Source organism: Lacerta agilis, chromosome 17, assembly GCF_009819535.1.
Source record: "Lacerta agilis isolate rLacAgi1 chromosome 17, rLacAgi1.pri, whole genome shotgun sequence".
NCBI lineage: Eukaryota > Metazoa > Chordata > Lepidosauria > Squamata > Lacertidae > Lacerta > Lacerta agilis.
The window spans coordinates 12799762-12816675 of NC_046328.1; the positions used below are offsets into that span (position 1 = coordinate 12799762).

At 44.0% G+C, this 16914-nt stretch overlaps 1 protein-coding gene across 1 annotated transcript in view; it reads right to left on the bottom strand.

Annotated features, from left to right (window-relative positions):
- The window catches only part of PI4KA (phosphatidylinositol 4-kinase alpha), an 81950-nt gene that overhangs the window by 21920 nt on the left and 43116 nt on the right, over positions 1–16914 (bottom strand). The window contains 16 exon segments of the mRNA XM_033174826.1: positions 223–330; positions 1657–1808; positions 3191–3349; positions 5109–5236; positions 5866–6022; positions 6653–6745; positions 7507–7626; positions 7889–7978; positions 9123–9206; positions 10150–10231; positions 10388–10512; positions 11701–11771; positions 12545–12627; positions 13698–13831; positions 15241–15377; positions 16498–16606. Of these exon segments, the coding sequence (XP_033030717.1) occupies positions 223–330; positions 1657–1808; positions 3191–3349; positions 5109–5236; positions 5866–6022; positions 6653–6745; positions 7507–7626; positions 7889–7978; positions 9123–9206; positions 10150–10231; positions 10388–10512; positions 11701–11771; positions 12545–12627; positions 13698–13831; positions 15241–15377; positions 16498–16606 (1832 nt within the window).

Consider the following 16914-nt stretch of genomic DNA (forward strand, 5'->3'; position numbering starts at 1 on the left):
TCACAAAACCAGGCTATTAGGAGCACAGTTCAAAGCTGCCACCCTTTCTTAACTCTTAGCTCTTTTTCATTTCCAGGGCAGCTACCTAAAACATAGAGAGTTGCAATATCTTATTGCTGTGCTGGTATGTTGGGGTAGGGGAGGAATTAAGGGGAGCGCTTGGATTGTCCACTTTACCTTTCTCACATGTTAAGTAAGGAGCAAAAACACAGCAATATGTACCTGAAATAATCAAAAGCAGTTGAATATATCTTCTCTCTCAAGACATTGCGAATCGTTGCATTTGGAACCACGTCAGCGTGAAGCAGGGACAATCCCAGAGTCAGCAGCCTAAACAATGCCGAAAGTAATGAATACATAAATACATGAAAAGGCATGTGAATACTCTTCCCTAGCAGGTTTCCAATTTCAATTAAACATAATAATAATCCTCTGCAGGCTGGTGCACAAGCATGTATTACTCATTGGGGCTCAGGAGCCTGTTAACACGTGCTCTGAACGGGGGCAAACACACACAGTGCTTGCCACGTTTTATGGAGGGTGCCTGATTGCAGGGGTGGGAAACCTTTGGCCCTTCAGATGTTGCCGGACTACAACTCCCATCACACCTGGGGCGGCTGGAGCTGGAGTCCAAACACATCTGGAAGGCCGCAGGGATTCCCTACCCCTGTTTTATTGCACCAAGGCTGCAAGTGCAAGCTCTTTCTTTTTTAAAGTGAAAATAAAAATGAAGGCACCCCTGCAATGTGATCCCGCTGTACCCTTCAGCAGCATGGTGTTCTATTGAGAGCAGTCAAAATCCAGTGCTGAAGAAAAGCTGGTTAGTTCCAGATTTTGGAGGTGCAAAGGCAGGACGGCTCAGAAGAGATGAAAGGGGGATTAACTCTCCCTGAGATTTTCTTGATTTACAAAGGTAGTCCAATGTCTCTCTCGTATTTTTCCATATAACATTTTTACAAATCAGTTTTTGTTGTTGAGACATTAGGAAGAAAAGGGGGAGAGAGGTGAGTGGGATGGGGAGATGGGTGGGGTGGGGTGACGATGTGTTTATTTTACTTAATATGAGTAGGGTTTGGTGTCAGCGTTGTTTGTGTAGGTTCTCTGTTGTTCGCTTGTGCTCCTTTGGCGGTGAGAGAGGTTGGGGTTGGCGTAGGGTGTGATTGTTCATTTGTGGTTGGCTTTGGTGAACGGGAAATAAAGTCTGGTTTTGCTTTTGGTCATGTGAATAGAGGTGCAAACAATGAGTTAGGCTGAACCATCATCTTCAAGATGGCTCCATATCAATGGATTTGGCTAATTTATTAACAGAGAGCCAGTGAACACCTTTTTATCCATCTCCCAACTAGAGATCTGTCCTAGGCTCATTTTATTTTGCACATAGTTGGGTGCAATGGAGCAAGGCTAACCAACACGATGTCCCCAGATGTTGAGGACACCAAGTCCCAGTGGCCCCAGCCAGTGTGGCCAACAGTCAGGGATGATGGGTGGTGAAGTCCACAATATCTGGAGGACACCATATTGGCTACCCTTGTAACACAGCCAGAGGCTAGACTGGTCAGGACTAGGATAGGATACATCCAAGTTTCAAAGCCTTTCCCATGTTGCATTTTCCCATTTCTTTTTTTTCTTTAAAAAAAGGGGGGGGCGCCCGCTTACTTGAAACGTGGCCCAATCGCTGCCACGTGCCGATTCATACTGCCTTTTGATCCCCCAATGTTCAGAGAAAGGGATCGCTGGAGTAGACTGGAGAAGATTTCCACCTGGTCAGAGCTACAGTACTTTGCGATTTCAAACCTCTGCACCAGGAACTGTGTCAATAAGAGAAATGTTTATATGTATCTCTTCAACAGAATTAAAACATGGACCGCAAGCTCGCTTTTAAATTTACAGAACTCACTTCCCACAAGACATGCTTACACTTTAAAGGATCTCAAAAGGGGAGAACATGAAAGCCCTCATATCCCAGCCCGATCACCCAAGATCATATGAAGGAGCCATCTTAATTGTTACCTGTGTTACAGAGACAGGAACGGCCTCAACTACAAATCAGGCATTTACTGCCACCATGCTGCAGAACACCGTTCCAGCAGAGAGATTCAGCAGGCTTTCGATTTTCAGGCGTCTCTTGAAGACTTTATGCCAACAAGCCTATGCAATTTGCTTAATTTTTTTCTGAGTAGATAGTCATTTTAGTGGCTTTGGGTTTTTTTTAATGTTGCTTTACACTGCCCTGACGTTTCGTGAGAAGGTGACATATAAACATCAGGAAGAACTTTCTGACAGCAAGAGCTATTCGACAGTGGTTCTGGGAGCTGTCTACTTCCCAAAATGTTCATCCTGCCTTCAACCACCAGGTGGTGTCATAGCCCAACCTGACAGCCTTGCATTGCCAATGGGAAAACAGAACAACTTTTGCTGTCTAGAAGAAGAAGAGGAGGAGTTTGGATTTGATATCCCGCTTTATCACTGCCCTAAGGAGGCTCAAAGCGGCTAATAATCTCCTTTTCCTTCCTCCCCCACAACAAAACACTCTGTGAGGTGAGTGAGGCTGAGAGACTTCAGAAAAGTGTGACTAGGCCAAGGTCACCCAGCAGCTGCATGTGGAGGAGCGGGGACGCAAACCCGGTTCACCAGATTACGAGTACACCGCTCTTAACCACTACACCATGCTGGCTCTAGCATTTCATCAGAAGAGTTTGCTACTTAAAGAATCACTCCTTAGGTTTGTGGATATCAAATCAATGTCCTTTAATGATGTAATGCGAGGAAAACACAAAGCTGCCTTGATAGAATGTATTTTCTCCATCTAGTATCCACTGTCGGTGACTCTTTTAGAGTCCTGCCAACCTAGGCCATGTGATCAGCATTAGCCCCTCAATGCTAGGCTTTGTGCCCAAAGGCTGCCCCTATAAGGCTCCAGACAAGGAAGCCTTGAAAGGGTATTGGAAGCTCTTACCAGTGCAAACTGTCTGATCCAAGGGCTCTGTCCAGGGTCCTGAAAGATCTGCTACTAGCCACCCTTGTCAGGCATCCTAGCCCTGACAAAACCTTGGATATCTTCTCCTTCCATTCCAGAATGCTTGCTGGATCTGTACCCTCCTGACTCTCCCGTGAGCCCTAATCCACCAGCACAGGACATTGCTCCATCTCTGCTGTAAGGATCTAGCGACTGCAGGAGAGGAGTACTTACTTCTATCCAGATGTAATGTGGCGTGACCTCTGGTGGACATGGTTCGGGTTGGCTCTCTTCCGAAGCAGCTAAGGGATCTGCTTCTTTCCGCTCGGCAGAGAACAGGCCAAACTTCTGCTCCACGGTCATTTGCCAGGCCCCTGACATTTCTCGCATGAACTGGGAGGCAGGAGGGAAGAGGAACACAAACGTTTGCTTCATTTCCTGCTTGCTGATCTTAATTCTATTCTAAATGGTGGGGTATACAGTGAAATTTTAGACGTATGTTTTGGTTCTGTATGCTACTTAGTACACAGAAATGCATGCATGTGTACACCTAGTTCATGTGATATTTTTAGAATATTTCCCTTAAACACACATGTATTCCAAAAGCAACATAAGGCCACTTTCAAAGAAAATTGGGCCAAGTTATCTGCTCTTGCTATCGCATGGCACAATCTTTACAAACTACCACTACCCAATGTGTTGAAGTGATATGCCAAGTACAGTAGTTACATGTAAAAAAGGACCCCTGGACAGTTAAGTCCAGTCAAAGGCGACTATGGGACTGCAGTGCTCATCTCGTTTTCAGGCCAAGGGAGCTGGCGTTTGTCCACAGACAGCTTTCCAGGTCATGTGGCCACCATGACTAAACCACTTCTGGTGCAATGGAGCACGGTGATGGAAGCCAGAGTGCATGGAAACGCCGTTTACCTTCCTGCCACAGTGGTACCTATTTATCTACTTGCACTGGCGTGCTTTCTAGATTGGCAGAAGCTGGGACAAAGCAACAGGAGCTCACTCCGTCGCGGGGATTCGAACCGCCAACCCTCCGATCGGCAAGCCCAAGAGGCTCAGTGTTTTAGACCACAGCACCACCCGCATGGTTATCCAGTTCCTACTGGCCTAAAAGTGTCACTACTATTGCAGAGATGGCAGTGGAAGTTGAGGCCGTGATCTCCATGTCTCTCTTTGCCTCTCAAGCTATGGAGAATGAGCTGTGACTATGGGAGAAGTTTGGCCAAACTGTGGGAGGCAGTGAAAGATAGGCATGCCTGGCATGCTCTGGTCCATGGGGTCATGAAGAGTTGGACACGACTGAACGACTGAACGACTGAACAACAACAACAACAACAACAACAACAACAACAAATGGGAGAAGTCAGTAGTGCTGTTATTATTGGTGTTCCCTCTGATGGACAGGCCCTGGGTCTGCCTCCTGGTGTCCCAGCAACCAGTGAGAGTTAGTGAGACCATCAGCCAATCAGGAGAGACTGAGTGGAGTTTACTGTAAGTGAGATGCTGTCAGATATCTATGGACGACCTACATCAATGTATGTGTTTAAATTACGATTGGTGGGTTACTCTTACGGTTAATGTGAGCGTATGTTGTTTCTTTTGCTTTCCTTTCTGCTATATTTGCAGCAAAAACAAATGCACTACGCTTTAATAGCTGGATAGTTATTTATTATTATTTTGCATTATGCAATTAGAAACACCAAATAGAAGGGCAAATGAGGTGGATATGACTCCTTTCCAGCCTGGCTAAATAACAGGGGAAGCTGGGAGAGGATTATTCCAGTCTTGCAAAGTCAACGGAGAGAAAGCAGCAGGTCTGGAACTAGAAAGGGACATCCTTCTAGCAAGATACTTCCAAGTTATTTCATAAACCTCACCTACAGAACAAGAGGAAGGAGGTAACCAGCCCTGGAGAGCCTCTTCCACCCAACAGACAGAGAAGAAATAATTTCTAGCACAGGTGATTTTAAACACGGGTCTATTCTTACTGTCAAATTTTTACTCCAGATTCCTTCTGGAGAATGACTCTTAAGACTGCAACCATAAATAGAGTTACTGGGGACAGTAAGCACCCCTGAACACATTAACTTCTGTGTAAACACATCTCAGATTGTGCTGCGAGTGATGTTGTTTTCCCTACCGGCACTTCTATTCCATTCTTGGCAGCAAGCAGCCATTCCCAACAAGCGATGGCCGTTTCCATGCCATGCTCGCTGAACATTCGCAGCGGGCCCCAACACAGGTGATGCAAGAGCTGAGGGTCAGTGTCTGAAATGGAAACATTTATGCATAGAGAGAGAGAGAGAGAGAGAGAGAGAGTGTATTTTAAATGGGTTGGGTCCAGACTTAGTCATATTTAATGTAGACCCACTTAAATTAATGGGACTACAGGGAAAAAATGAAAGGAGTGGTGTATAAGTTTCAAAACAAATAAGCAACATTTTGCATTTATCACACAAACATTTTGCTCAAATATAGGCATCTGTAGCTATTTAATCCTGCAACCCTACGATCTAAGGGTAGGCACTGATGCTTTTAGTGATGCTGCTGTAATTTTGTGTGTTGTATGCATTCCCCACCCCCTTGAAAAGTGTGGTCTACAAATATTTAAATAAATAGCTGTAACGTGCCCTGGGACCGTATGGTGAAGCATGGGCAAGAGACTGATTGATTGATTGATCGATTAAACAAACTAACTAACCATCATCCTTACAGCTGTACAAAGCTGAATAATTATTTGTCCATCAACCAGTGGACAGAATTCTCTTTTATAGAGAAATAAAAGAACCAGTTTGAAATTCTTCTTTCAGCATCCTTTTCTGTGGCTTCTCCCTCTAAAGCATGTATATATGCACGTACACATGGCAGAGCAAGGAAAATTGAACTGTTGTCCTTACCTCTGCTACTTATCAACATGGCTGTCATCTTAAACATGACTTGAGTATAGTGTTCAGGCTGGCCTGGTTCCAGGGCCTCGTTGAGCTGCTTGATCATTAGTTTACTGAGATCTGAGGTGCGGCCTGTGGCGTGACAGTAATTAATCATCCCAGCGACCTGTTAAGAGAATTCTCCCTCGGTTAACAGGGCTTGCAAAAACCTTTAAATGTCTAGTGTTTATCTTTGTGGTCACATGAATGTTTTCCAATTACTCCACGGCTAAGAAGAGCTTTTCAGCCCTGTCAAAGCACGGCAACATTACTATTATAGCCTTCGCAAAATGTCGATTCTGCATTTTGTGAGTTATCTTTATTTCATGGTGTTTTAATCAATCTTATTCTGCAAACCACTTTTGAGTTTATTTTCAGGTAAAGAAGAGCTGGGTGAAAATTATTAAAATAAAACATTCCCGAATATTCTCATACATCCCTTTTGAATGGCAAAGTTTAAACATTGTTTGCATGTAATGATCCACGAAAGAATCCCTGGTCAACCAAAAGCTTTAAAAAGTACTAGGAGCTCAGGAAGAATATGATGGATGCAACAAATGTTACTCGGTTTATTGTCACTTCTACATAAAATGGTTGTAGATACTAAAACGTGTAACGTTCAAAATAACGTTTCATGCCACAATAGTTTACTGTAAATGAGCAAATCTCACTCACTTTAGTGAAGAGAAGCAAAGCAAGAGGGGGAAAAATAATGACCCCTGTTTTAATGCCACAGAGCTTAGACTGCTGTACTTACTTCTCCAGCATAGCGATTTCGCAAGTTAAGTGAAGCCATGAAGTTGGAATAGTCTTTCTTTACACAGGCAGGCCTTTCAGTTAACTGGGTTGCCTACAAAAAAAAAAACCATACGATTACTATGTAAGTTGTGTGTGTGTGTGTGTACACACACACCCCGCCCCCTTCTGCTGCTGTCCAGCAAACGGTATTCAGTGGTATGCTATGCCTGAACATGGAGGTTCTACACCGACACTGCATCTATAATAGCCACTCACAGACCTCCACGGATCTGTCCAGCCCCTTCGCCTTTAAAATTAACTAAGCCTGTACCCATCACCACATCTTGTGGCCGTGAATCTGCTAACTGAATTAGGTGGTGGTGTTCTTGGTGTTTTAATCCCACCCTTCAGCCAGGAAATGACTCCTGCAGCGGCTTGCCGACCCCAGTTGTAAGACAGTCCCTGCCTGCAGGCTTACAATCTAAGAAACAGGACACAAATGGGGGAAAGGGACCGGGATGCAGGAGGAATAAAGCAAGCTCAGGCACTGCGATGCAACTGAGTTGTATGGCGCTGGAAAACGTGTTATGTGAATTCAGAGCGTACCCCTCCTCAATGAAGAAGTGTGCATGCACATGAAAGCTCATACCAAGAACAAACTTAGTTGGTCTCTAAGGTGCTACTGGAAGGATTTTTTTATTTTTTATTTTGTTTTGACTATGGCAGACCAACACGGCTACCTACGTGTCAATGAAAACTGTTAACTCCCCAGAGAGCACTGTGCTCCACTTGTATAAAATAGCCAATAAATCAAGAAAAAAAAACACAGCAAACTCTGGCCAGTTAACCAAAGAGGTGATTGTCCTCACTCACCCCCAGAGTTGTGTTCTGCCTGTTGTAGCCTGCGAAGTGGAGGATGCTCTCCGTGGCCATAGCCAGCCCTGTGTGCTGGGACAGGCCAGAGACCCAGTTCTGATGCTTGTTTAAATATTCCTGAAAGAAGAGCGGAGAGAATAGTCTGAGTGCAAGCAGAAAATTTAAAACAAGGTCCATATGTTGTATCTTACGCTGTTCTGTGACCAAAATAAAGTTTGATACTGATACTACTTTAAAACAATGTCTAATACAATATACCGAAAATGGCATTCCCTCCTGTGGGAGAAGAGAGGGACTGCCTTGTTTTAGATAGTATACCTCCATCTTTAAAAATAAAATAAATATAAACCAATATTTAGCTACAGCTTGCAGAAGTTACCTGCAAGTGAGATTTGGTGACTGTAGGGGCCCATTTCATGGCTTCTTGGAGGATCATTCCACAGCGTGCGGCAAAATCCTTTACTATACTCTAAAAGAAGAGACACAAAACAGTCAGCTGGTAAAATTAATTCTTATGCTGAATAATAAAAGCAAAATACAGTCATACCTTGGTTTTCGAACAGCTTAGTTCTCGAACGTTTTGGCTCCTGAATGCCACAAACCTGGAAATGAGTGTTCAGGTTTGCAAACTATTTTTGGAAGCCAAACATCCGACAGGCCTTCTGTGGCTTCTGATTGGTTGCAGGAGCTTCCAGCAGCCAATCAGAAGCCACACATTGGTTTCCGAACATTGTGGAAGTCAAATGGACTTCCGGAATGGATTCAATTCGACTTCCAAGGTACAACTATAAAGCAAATATTAAGCTGGGTCGGGCATACATGCAAAATATCCAACATGTGTCAGTAAAACTGCTAGCACATTTGAAAAGCTAAGCAGGCTCTGGCATGGTTTCAAATTGTGCATTCGATTCCTGCACTTTATCTAGAACATTGATTGTGGTGTTCAATCCCCCCCACATTATTATTTAATAACTGTATTTAGTTTTATTTGGGTTGCTGGTCCAACTCAGAGAGTAGAACCTCTAAAATTAATAGACACGGCCAGCTTAGGCCCGTTAACTTCAAACGAGCCTGAGCAGAATTTGGTTTCTTTTCTTTCTTTCTTAGATTTCTTAGCTGCCTTTCATCAATAATAGCTTGGTGTTAAAGCTTCTGATTGGCATGCAGAAGGTCCAAGGTTCATCCCCCAGCCTCCCCAGAGAGTCAATGTCAGGCAGCGAAGACAACATTAAGCTAAAAGGACCAAATCAGCTTCCTATGTACCAATCCCCACATGTGGACATCTAGGACAAAGGAGATGGGGTGGGCACACTGGGCAAGCAGGGAGGAAGATGGGCTCTTGCTCCTCCACCCATATGCAACTAGGTAAGCCCATCTACTCCAGCCTGGCAAAGGCAGACAAAATGCTAGTCTTGTCTTTCACAGAGAGGCCTTTGCAGTTCAATGCTGCTGCAGTGCAAGGAAACAGAAATGTTCCAAATTATCTGGAAGGAAAAAATATATGAGGCCAGACATAAGTAATTAGTCGCCTTCAAGCATTAACCACGTGCAGGAGCAAGAAGATGCAAATCCAGAAACTTCAACTCATCTTTCAACATCCTGGAGTGTCTTACCTCTCTAGCTTCGTATGTATCGGGAACAGTAATTCTGTACGGGGCGTCTGGAATGTCATAGTAGGGTTGGTCCTTGTGAATGTCCTGAAAAGGAAAACAAACCCTTTAACAAGAATCAGATCACGTTTCTAACAGATGTGTGTTGACATCTGTCTGTCTCAAAAGACAATGGAGTGCGCCTCCAGGGGGAGAGTCAAACTGCTGCAGAATCACAGTGCCTGCTGTGGCTGCAGAGACTGGGAATTTGCAACTACTGCCTCCCATGATGTTTTAGCTGCGTTAGCAGCATTGAAGTGACTTCCCCGAGGCGCAAGCCTGGGCAGTGTGTATGGAGATCCCGGGCTGCCCAGATGACAAGACCCACACCTCACTGGTAGGGTCCAGAGGAAAGCAAAGCAATACATTTGGCACCAACTTGGCTGCAGGAGTTGTACAAGGTGCCACCCAACCATCTTAGGGACTCCACTCTGGATTTGTGTAAGATTTACTCTAGAGCAGGCATCCCCAACCTTCGGCCCTCCAGATGTTTTGGACTACAATTCCCATCATCCCTGACCACCGGTCCTGTTAGCTAGGGATCATGGGAGTTGTAGGCCAAAACATCTGGAGGGCCGGAGGTTGGGGGTGCCTGCTCTAGAGGGAAGTATCAGCATGCACGTCTGCAGAAATTCAAAATGGTTTTCAAGGGGGGGGGAGCCCTAGGAGTTCTCAACAACCCAATAAAGGCTGGGCATCCTCAGTTACTGGACAATGATGAGCGTCTTTTGTGGGAAGGAATAGGAAACGAAGGGAGAAGTGAAATAGAATATCCTGGAGGAAACCAAGAGGGGCTGGCCAGTTATTTCAAGGATAAGGAACCATGTTTCAGCCCAAGGGACGCAATTGCTTCTGGTCAACTTTCTGCAGAAGCAAATGTGGGCAGAGCAACATATACAGTGCAAGAACTCTACAAAGGAGTTTCACAATCGAATGATAAATAAATAAATAAATAAATAAATAATAGTATGGTTAATATGAAAATACTTACTGCGCTCAATGACAGGGAGAGGGTCTGGAGGATATCTAACATGGTCTTCAGCACTGTTCCACTCCAAAGTAAGTGAGGGAACCTTGAAACAAAAAACACATGTACAAAAGTCTTCCATCAGTCTAGTTGTTAGACAAAGCAGAGGGTGGGAATGAAGGGAGGAAATTACAAAAACCAATGGAGAGTTGCTAATGCGTGAACATCAAAATAAGGACAGCATATTTAAAAACACACTCACTTGTCTACAAGGCCAGATAAGTACTTATCGGCAACCCGTCTGATCCTCTTATGAATATGATTGAAATTCACCAGCAAAAACTGAGCGTGTCTTTCCAGCTCTTCTTCGTTTTCTTTCGTTTTAGCCTAAACGTGTAAGAGGAACGTGAGGCTTTTTGTTGTTCCTTTAAAACAGTTGCCAAATCACTGCTTAAGGTTGCAATACTATGTACACTAATATGTGGATAAAAATGTCTAAGACTGTTATAGGAAAAAAGGACTTAGCTTTGCATTATGATTTATCTCTTATCTAGCACCGTTAATGAGCGGGGTAGAGAGTAACAAGAAGACAGCAGCCAGCTTGCTCAACACTAATGTCCTATTTTGATCAGTACTCAATAAAAACCGTTGCCAGGTTTGCTCCTCAGAAAGGTTCTGCCGTTACCTACAGCATTTGCTATTGCTTTGCAATGTTAAGAAGAATGAGCCCTGAATTCATGCGATCAATAGATCTCTCTCCAACAGAACCACACTGCTTTTCAGTTCCACATAAAGTTAAGGAAATACAAGGCCATGTTATTAGCTAACGATTTCATGGGTTAGTGTCATGCTCATGCGCTTCTTCCTCCTCCTTCCTCACTATGCTGCAATTCTCTGCCTAACTTCTAGGCTAGCAGCAGACTATGGTTTGTTGAATCTGAACTGTGTTGAATCTGAACTGACCCTCAGATTTTTCTCCTCTATTTCTGAATCCACCTGCCATTTCTATGCAACAGTTTTTCAATGTGTCGGTGCAACAGCAGAGGAGCCAATCTGCTAGCCTAAGGATTTAACGTGGAAGTGCATCAGGGTTGTATCCAATGTAGCGCTTATTAAAGTCAATTTGAGGTAGACTTGTTATGCCAGTGAAACGTTTTGTGCCACTGAAACACTGTGCAAGGGAACGCATTAGCGTAGTAGCTTTGTTGCACGATAGATTGCAAAATCTGTTGCACAAGGAGTTTCTGCCAGCGCCGCTGTTGCGTTGCGGTTCCTCTGTTGTGCACAGCTGAAACTCACCCATCCATTAGCACAAAGGTCCTTTCGTAGCGGACAGAGAAATTGGATGCAGCCCCAAGTCAAGGATGGAGAACTGGTGTCTGTCCAGATGTTGTCAGACTCCACCTCCCATCAGCCTAAGTTGGCAGAGGCCATGGTGAGGGATGACAATAACTGTACTCCAGCAACATCAGGAGGGTCACAGGTTCCCCATCCTGTTCGGCACCACATTTGCAAATCCACTCTAGATTTGGGTTGACCTAAGGAGGCGTTTTGTCGTTGCCTTGGTTAACTTACTTTGTCAGCCATCATGCAGAGGAAGGCTTCAAACACCTTATCTGCTACGGCTATGACACACTGCATCATACCTGAAAGGAGGAAGGAAAAGAAATGTTGGCTATGCTTTTTTTTTTACCCATTTTCTCCTGAAACTCTGGGACAGATTTCCTTCTCAGAAGAGCTAAAGGAGGGGGTTTTGCATCACTCACACCTCCATCCTAAAAATCATTTCCCCCGGACTTAATGGATGACTACTGCCTAACCTCCACCAGTCCTTTAAATCCTTCAGGTCTCCATTAAAGGTGACTTTAATTGCATGAAAACCATTTCCCACCAACTGCCTGATGCTAAAGATTCCAGGAGACAGGCAGGAAGGTGAAGACAACACTGGGGGCCTGTTTTTGTTGCAGCTGGACAATCTCTTCTCCCCACAAGCTGGTCTACCGCACCCTGCCCAAGGATCTTGATGATTTGTCATGATGTTGTTCATTGTGATTTTACTGGTGCAATCTGAAATATTTGAAGTTGCTTTGGATAGATTTGCATCCTGAAGAGACAGGATGTAAATGAGTATCATAAACAAACGCACAAGATGTGCCTGCTATTTTTTTATTTATTTAACTAGCCACCATAAGGGAAATTGCACAATTTTTGTGCGTGTGGGGATGGGCTTAAACTTCTACCAGAGTCCTGACAAAAATTATCCACCTACCCCCTTGTGGGAAGGAAGCCACCAAAAAGGTAACCCAACCATTATGCTAAATTATATGGAATGAAAGCTGGTAAAAGTTTGTTTTATTCTGTTACAGCCAGACACAAATCTGTCTACCTTAGGTAAAACACAATCTATATACAGTCTCACCCGATTTGTCTTTCTGAATAGCTTTATCCTCAAAATAACAAAACATCACTTGGAAGCGATCTGGGTCTGTTGAACGCAATACCCTAGGAGAGAGATTATGAGAAATGCATTTGACATAGAAATACAGGTGAAGGAGGCTTTTAAAAGGGCCCATTCACAGAAAACAGCTGTCTTTTCCTTACATGGTGTGGAATTCCAACTGAAAGAAACCCTGTTTTAAAATGTAACTGCTAAAAACTAAAACTCTTGCAGGAGTCGCCTTCCATTTTGCACTCATAATGTCATCCACTGGCATAAGATGTGACAATAGCCACCAGCTTAGGGTCAAATTTCATGTCATGCTTATTGCGCAGCTTAATGTTTTTCTTTAATTAATTATAGCCACAGGGATGGGAGGGGGAGAGAACTGTTAACAGAGAAAGTAGTACACAGGGAGGCTTATCCTTTCCCTACCAAGCCACAACCTCTGCAAAACCACCAGCCTCCATTACAGCTACACGGCAGGGTCAAAAAATAAATAAAAAGAATTCCTGTTTTGCTTACCATTATTGGAAACTTTTTTACTAAGGCTCATAGCTGGATTAGGAAGGCTAAACCTGCCTGCAACACAGCTGTAATTGTTTAATGGAAAAACAAGAGACGCAGCTGAACCATTTGCATTAAGTTGCCCAGTTTGGAAAAAGGATTAAAGAATTAGTGGGGAAATAGCACAAAGTCAAAGTGCATAAAACGCCAGAAATTGGTTTGGACATGATGCAAAGCCAAACCAAGACGTAGCACAAAACTGCAAGCTTCTAGGCTCCCTGAGAGGGGGATGGCGGCCACTTCATTCCTCCCCAGTCATTTTGCTGAAGTGCCACACTGACCTAAGCCATAGATTGCCTTAGTGTGTTGTCGAAACCCTTGCTTATGGTTTAGCTTTCCCAGACAAACCATGAGCTGTAAACCAAGGTCTGCCCTATGGTTTACAATCCGTGGTTTGTCCAAGAGAAATAAACTACAAGCCCAGCTTCAGATGGCACAGTAAGCCAAACCATGGCTTAACTCAGTCCAGGGCAGAAGCATGATGACTGGGATCTCGTCTCCCAGACCACGTTTAGCATGACAAGCGAACAGGGCACTACAAAATCACAAGCAGGGCTTAAAAAGCTACCTCATGCATTCTAGACGGTACACAGAGAGCAGGTAGGTAGACATGGCAAAGTCCAGCTTATTGATCAGAGCAGATACGTCTGGAGGAGGATCCAAAAGATTGATGATGGTGCTCCGTAACTCATTCAGTTCAGCCTAAGAGCAAAACAAGAAAAACAACCATCAGCTACCCCAAACTTGAGTTACTTAACCTGTAGAACTCCTCTGAACAGTCATTACTTGTGTACTTTATACAAAGGGAATTAAAACAATGGAAGTATAAAAAAATCATTTTGCAGGATACAGAAAGGTGCTCAAAGCGTTTCACAACACATCCTGAGAGAAGACAAACACTATGTGTTTGGCTTAGAAGTATCAAGATGCAAGAATGCTGATGTGGCTCGATGCGATTCATCACAAGTCAGGATGAAGCCTGCCAAAAAAAAGAAAGATTCCCACGGGGTGTCGGCTTTTGTTTTTCTTCCATCGTAAGAGCATAAGCAGTCGCCAACTAAGTGCTCCACTCGCAAGCAAGCAGAGGATTACTACAGCTTATGATACGGGGAGGGAATCAGGAAACTGGATCGATGCAAATAACTTCTGAAAGGCCGGGAAGATACAAAGCCAAGTTGGTGTCTGCTACAACTTCAAAAGTCTTGACACGTAAGTATCAAAACAAGGAAAAACAAGGACTGTCTTTTTCTTTTTCTCTTTCTCTCTCTCAACCTATACTCCTGGGGCAGAACTACATGTTATGAGGTTTACATAGGACCCCTCCAGACCCCCTCTTTATCAAACATTCACCCTGGTTTGCTTAGGCGGAGGTTATACAATATCTAAGTCTTTACTGGGCATCCATTCCGTTTTGTTTGCAATCAGTCATTTACTCCACACTCTTCAGTGCATTTCCCTGTCACATTTCTACCTGCAAATTCTGTTTATTTTTAAGTGGATTTGTTGTGCCAGGGGAACAGGTGCTTTATTCCACTATAACTGTGCAAACTACATTTCCAGGGTTTGATTAAATCCCTCCGGTCAAAGTACTGACAATCTGCAGGTTCCCAAACCCATCACTGCCTTGTAATACTAAGGCCACACAGCAGTGCCTTTGTGGGGAGAAGCAGCAGGCAGTGCTTTGGCCTCTCTGGCTGCCTACTGATTCTCTCCCACATGCCCTCCCCTTTGGGTGTTTTTAAGACTGGAAGCATTGGCAGGAGTCCTGGGAGAGAAAGGTTAAGCACCCCTTCCTCCTCTTGCCAATTCTGCCCTGCAAAAGATCCACACCCCTCATTGCATTGCTAGTCTGTATAATGTTTAATAATAAAAAAATCCTTCCAGTAGCACCTTAGAGACCAACTAAGTTTGTTCTGGGTATGAGCTTTTGTGTTTTGACTATGGCAGACCAACACAGCTACCTACCTGTAATTGTATAATGTTTAGTTCTGCTTGGGATTTCAGTGAAGCTGCTCCTTAAAAAAAACACCTTTGTTCTCTTTAAGATGATTTCGGCACCCCATTCACTCTGTGCATTAATGAGGGTCTGAAAAGAAGGGGGCAGGACTTACGGAAGTGACTGTGTCGTTTTTCATAGCTGAGTTGTACTGAAGAACAGAGCGGAGAGGCTCTTTGCTAGGAAACGTCAGTAGTGGCGACTTGGTTGCTATCTCACAAACACCCTCATACCACTCTTCTGGCCAAAGACCTAAAATTTGGAGACAAAAGAACATTATACCTGGTCCAGAATGCAGCAGCTAGACGGGTGACTGGGAGTGGCTGCCGAGATCATATAACACCGGTCCTGAAAGACCTACATTGGCTCCTAGTACATTTCCGAGCGCAATTCAAAGTGTTCGTGCTGACCTTTAAAGCCCTAAACGGCCTTGGACCAGTATACCTGAAGGAGCGTCTCCACCCCCATCCTTCAGCCCAGACACTGAAGTCCAGCGCCGAGGGCCTTCTGGCTGTTCCCTCACTGTGAGAAGTGAGGTTACAGGGAACCAGCAGAGGGCCTTCTCCAGGCATAGGCAAACTCTGCCCTCCAGATGTTTTGGGACTACAACTCCCATCATCCCCAGCTAACAGGACCAGTGGTCAGGGATGATGGAAATTGTAGTCTCAAAACATCTGGAGGGCAGAGTTTGCCTATGCCTGGTCTACTTGGTAGCGGTGCCTGCCCTGTGGAACACCCTCCCATCAGATGTCAATGAAATAAACAACTATCTGACTTTTAGAAGACATCTGAAGGCAGCCCTGTTTAGGGAATTTTTTAATGTTTGATATTTTATCACTTTTATTATTAATAATAATATTCTGTTGAGAGCCGACTAAATGGGTGGGGTATAAATAAATTATTATCATTATCGTCCTTATCATCTCTGGGCAATATGACCAGAACCGTGTCCAACCAGCATGCTGTCATTGTGCCAAGAACTTTTATTAAAGGTAAAAGAAACAAAAATTAGTTTGAGTAACACTAGGCTTTTTAAATTTTGTTATTAGAAACCCTTTCAAAAAGATTAAAGCTTGGTTTGCATGCAGGACAGAACCCAATGGACTTAAAACTGAGCGCCAGTGAAACTGAAATGGTATAGAATTAGACTGCTCAGTCTATCCCCATTTGTGGGTTTCTTGTCACAACCACAACAGGACAGTACTGCCGGGATATTTCTTGCTGCTGCTGCAAATAATTAGCATAATTCTTCAGCAGTGAAGTCACTGGCAAATGAAAACTTTTAAATGTGGCAACAGGCAGCTATTTGGCATATTTTCCTGCCTCTCTGTTGAGAAGCAGTTGTCCAAATAAAAAGGAATCTCTGGAGTACCTGAGCCTTCCACAGCAAATCCCATCAGCACCGAATACAGCCAGAAGTCGCGGAAGAGCTTCTGTAACCTGGGCTTAGCTTCCTTGATGGGTGGCAAGCGTCTTGTAAGCTAGCGGAATAAATAGAAGGAAAAATACGCTAACCACCTATCTGATAACATAAATGCAACGATATGCATGTAGATATTCTGGTACTTCTGATCTTGGATTTCTCACCTAAACGTCAACGTAATAAAATGCAGATCATACTAATCAACATTCGTCCATCAACTATTGTGGTCCACTGGATTAAGAGTCCTATCTCTGCCGTGACTCAAGTTAACAATAGTAACAACAATAGCAACAGGAAGGAAGCAGTTACTCCACAGAAAAGATGGGGCGCCACTGAGCCGTCAGATGTAGTGGGGGATAAAACTCC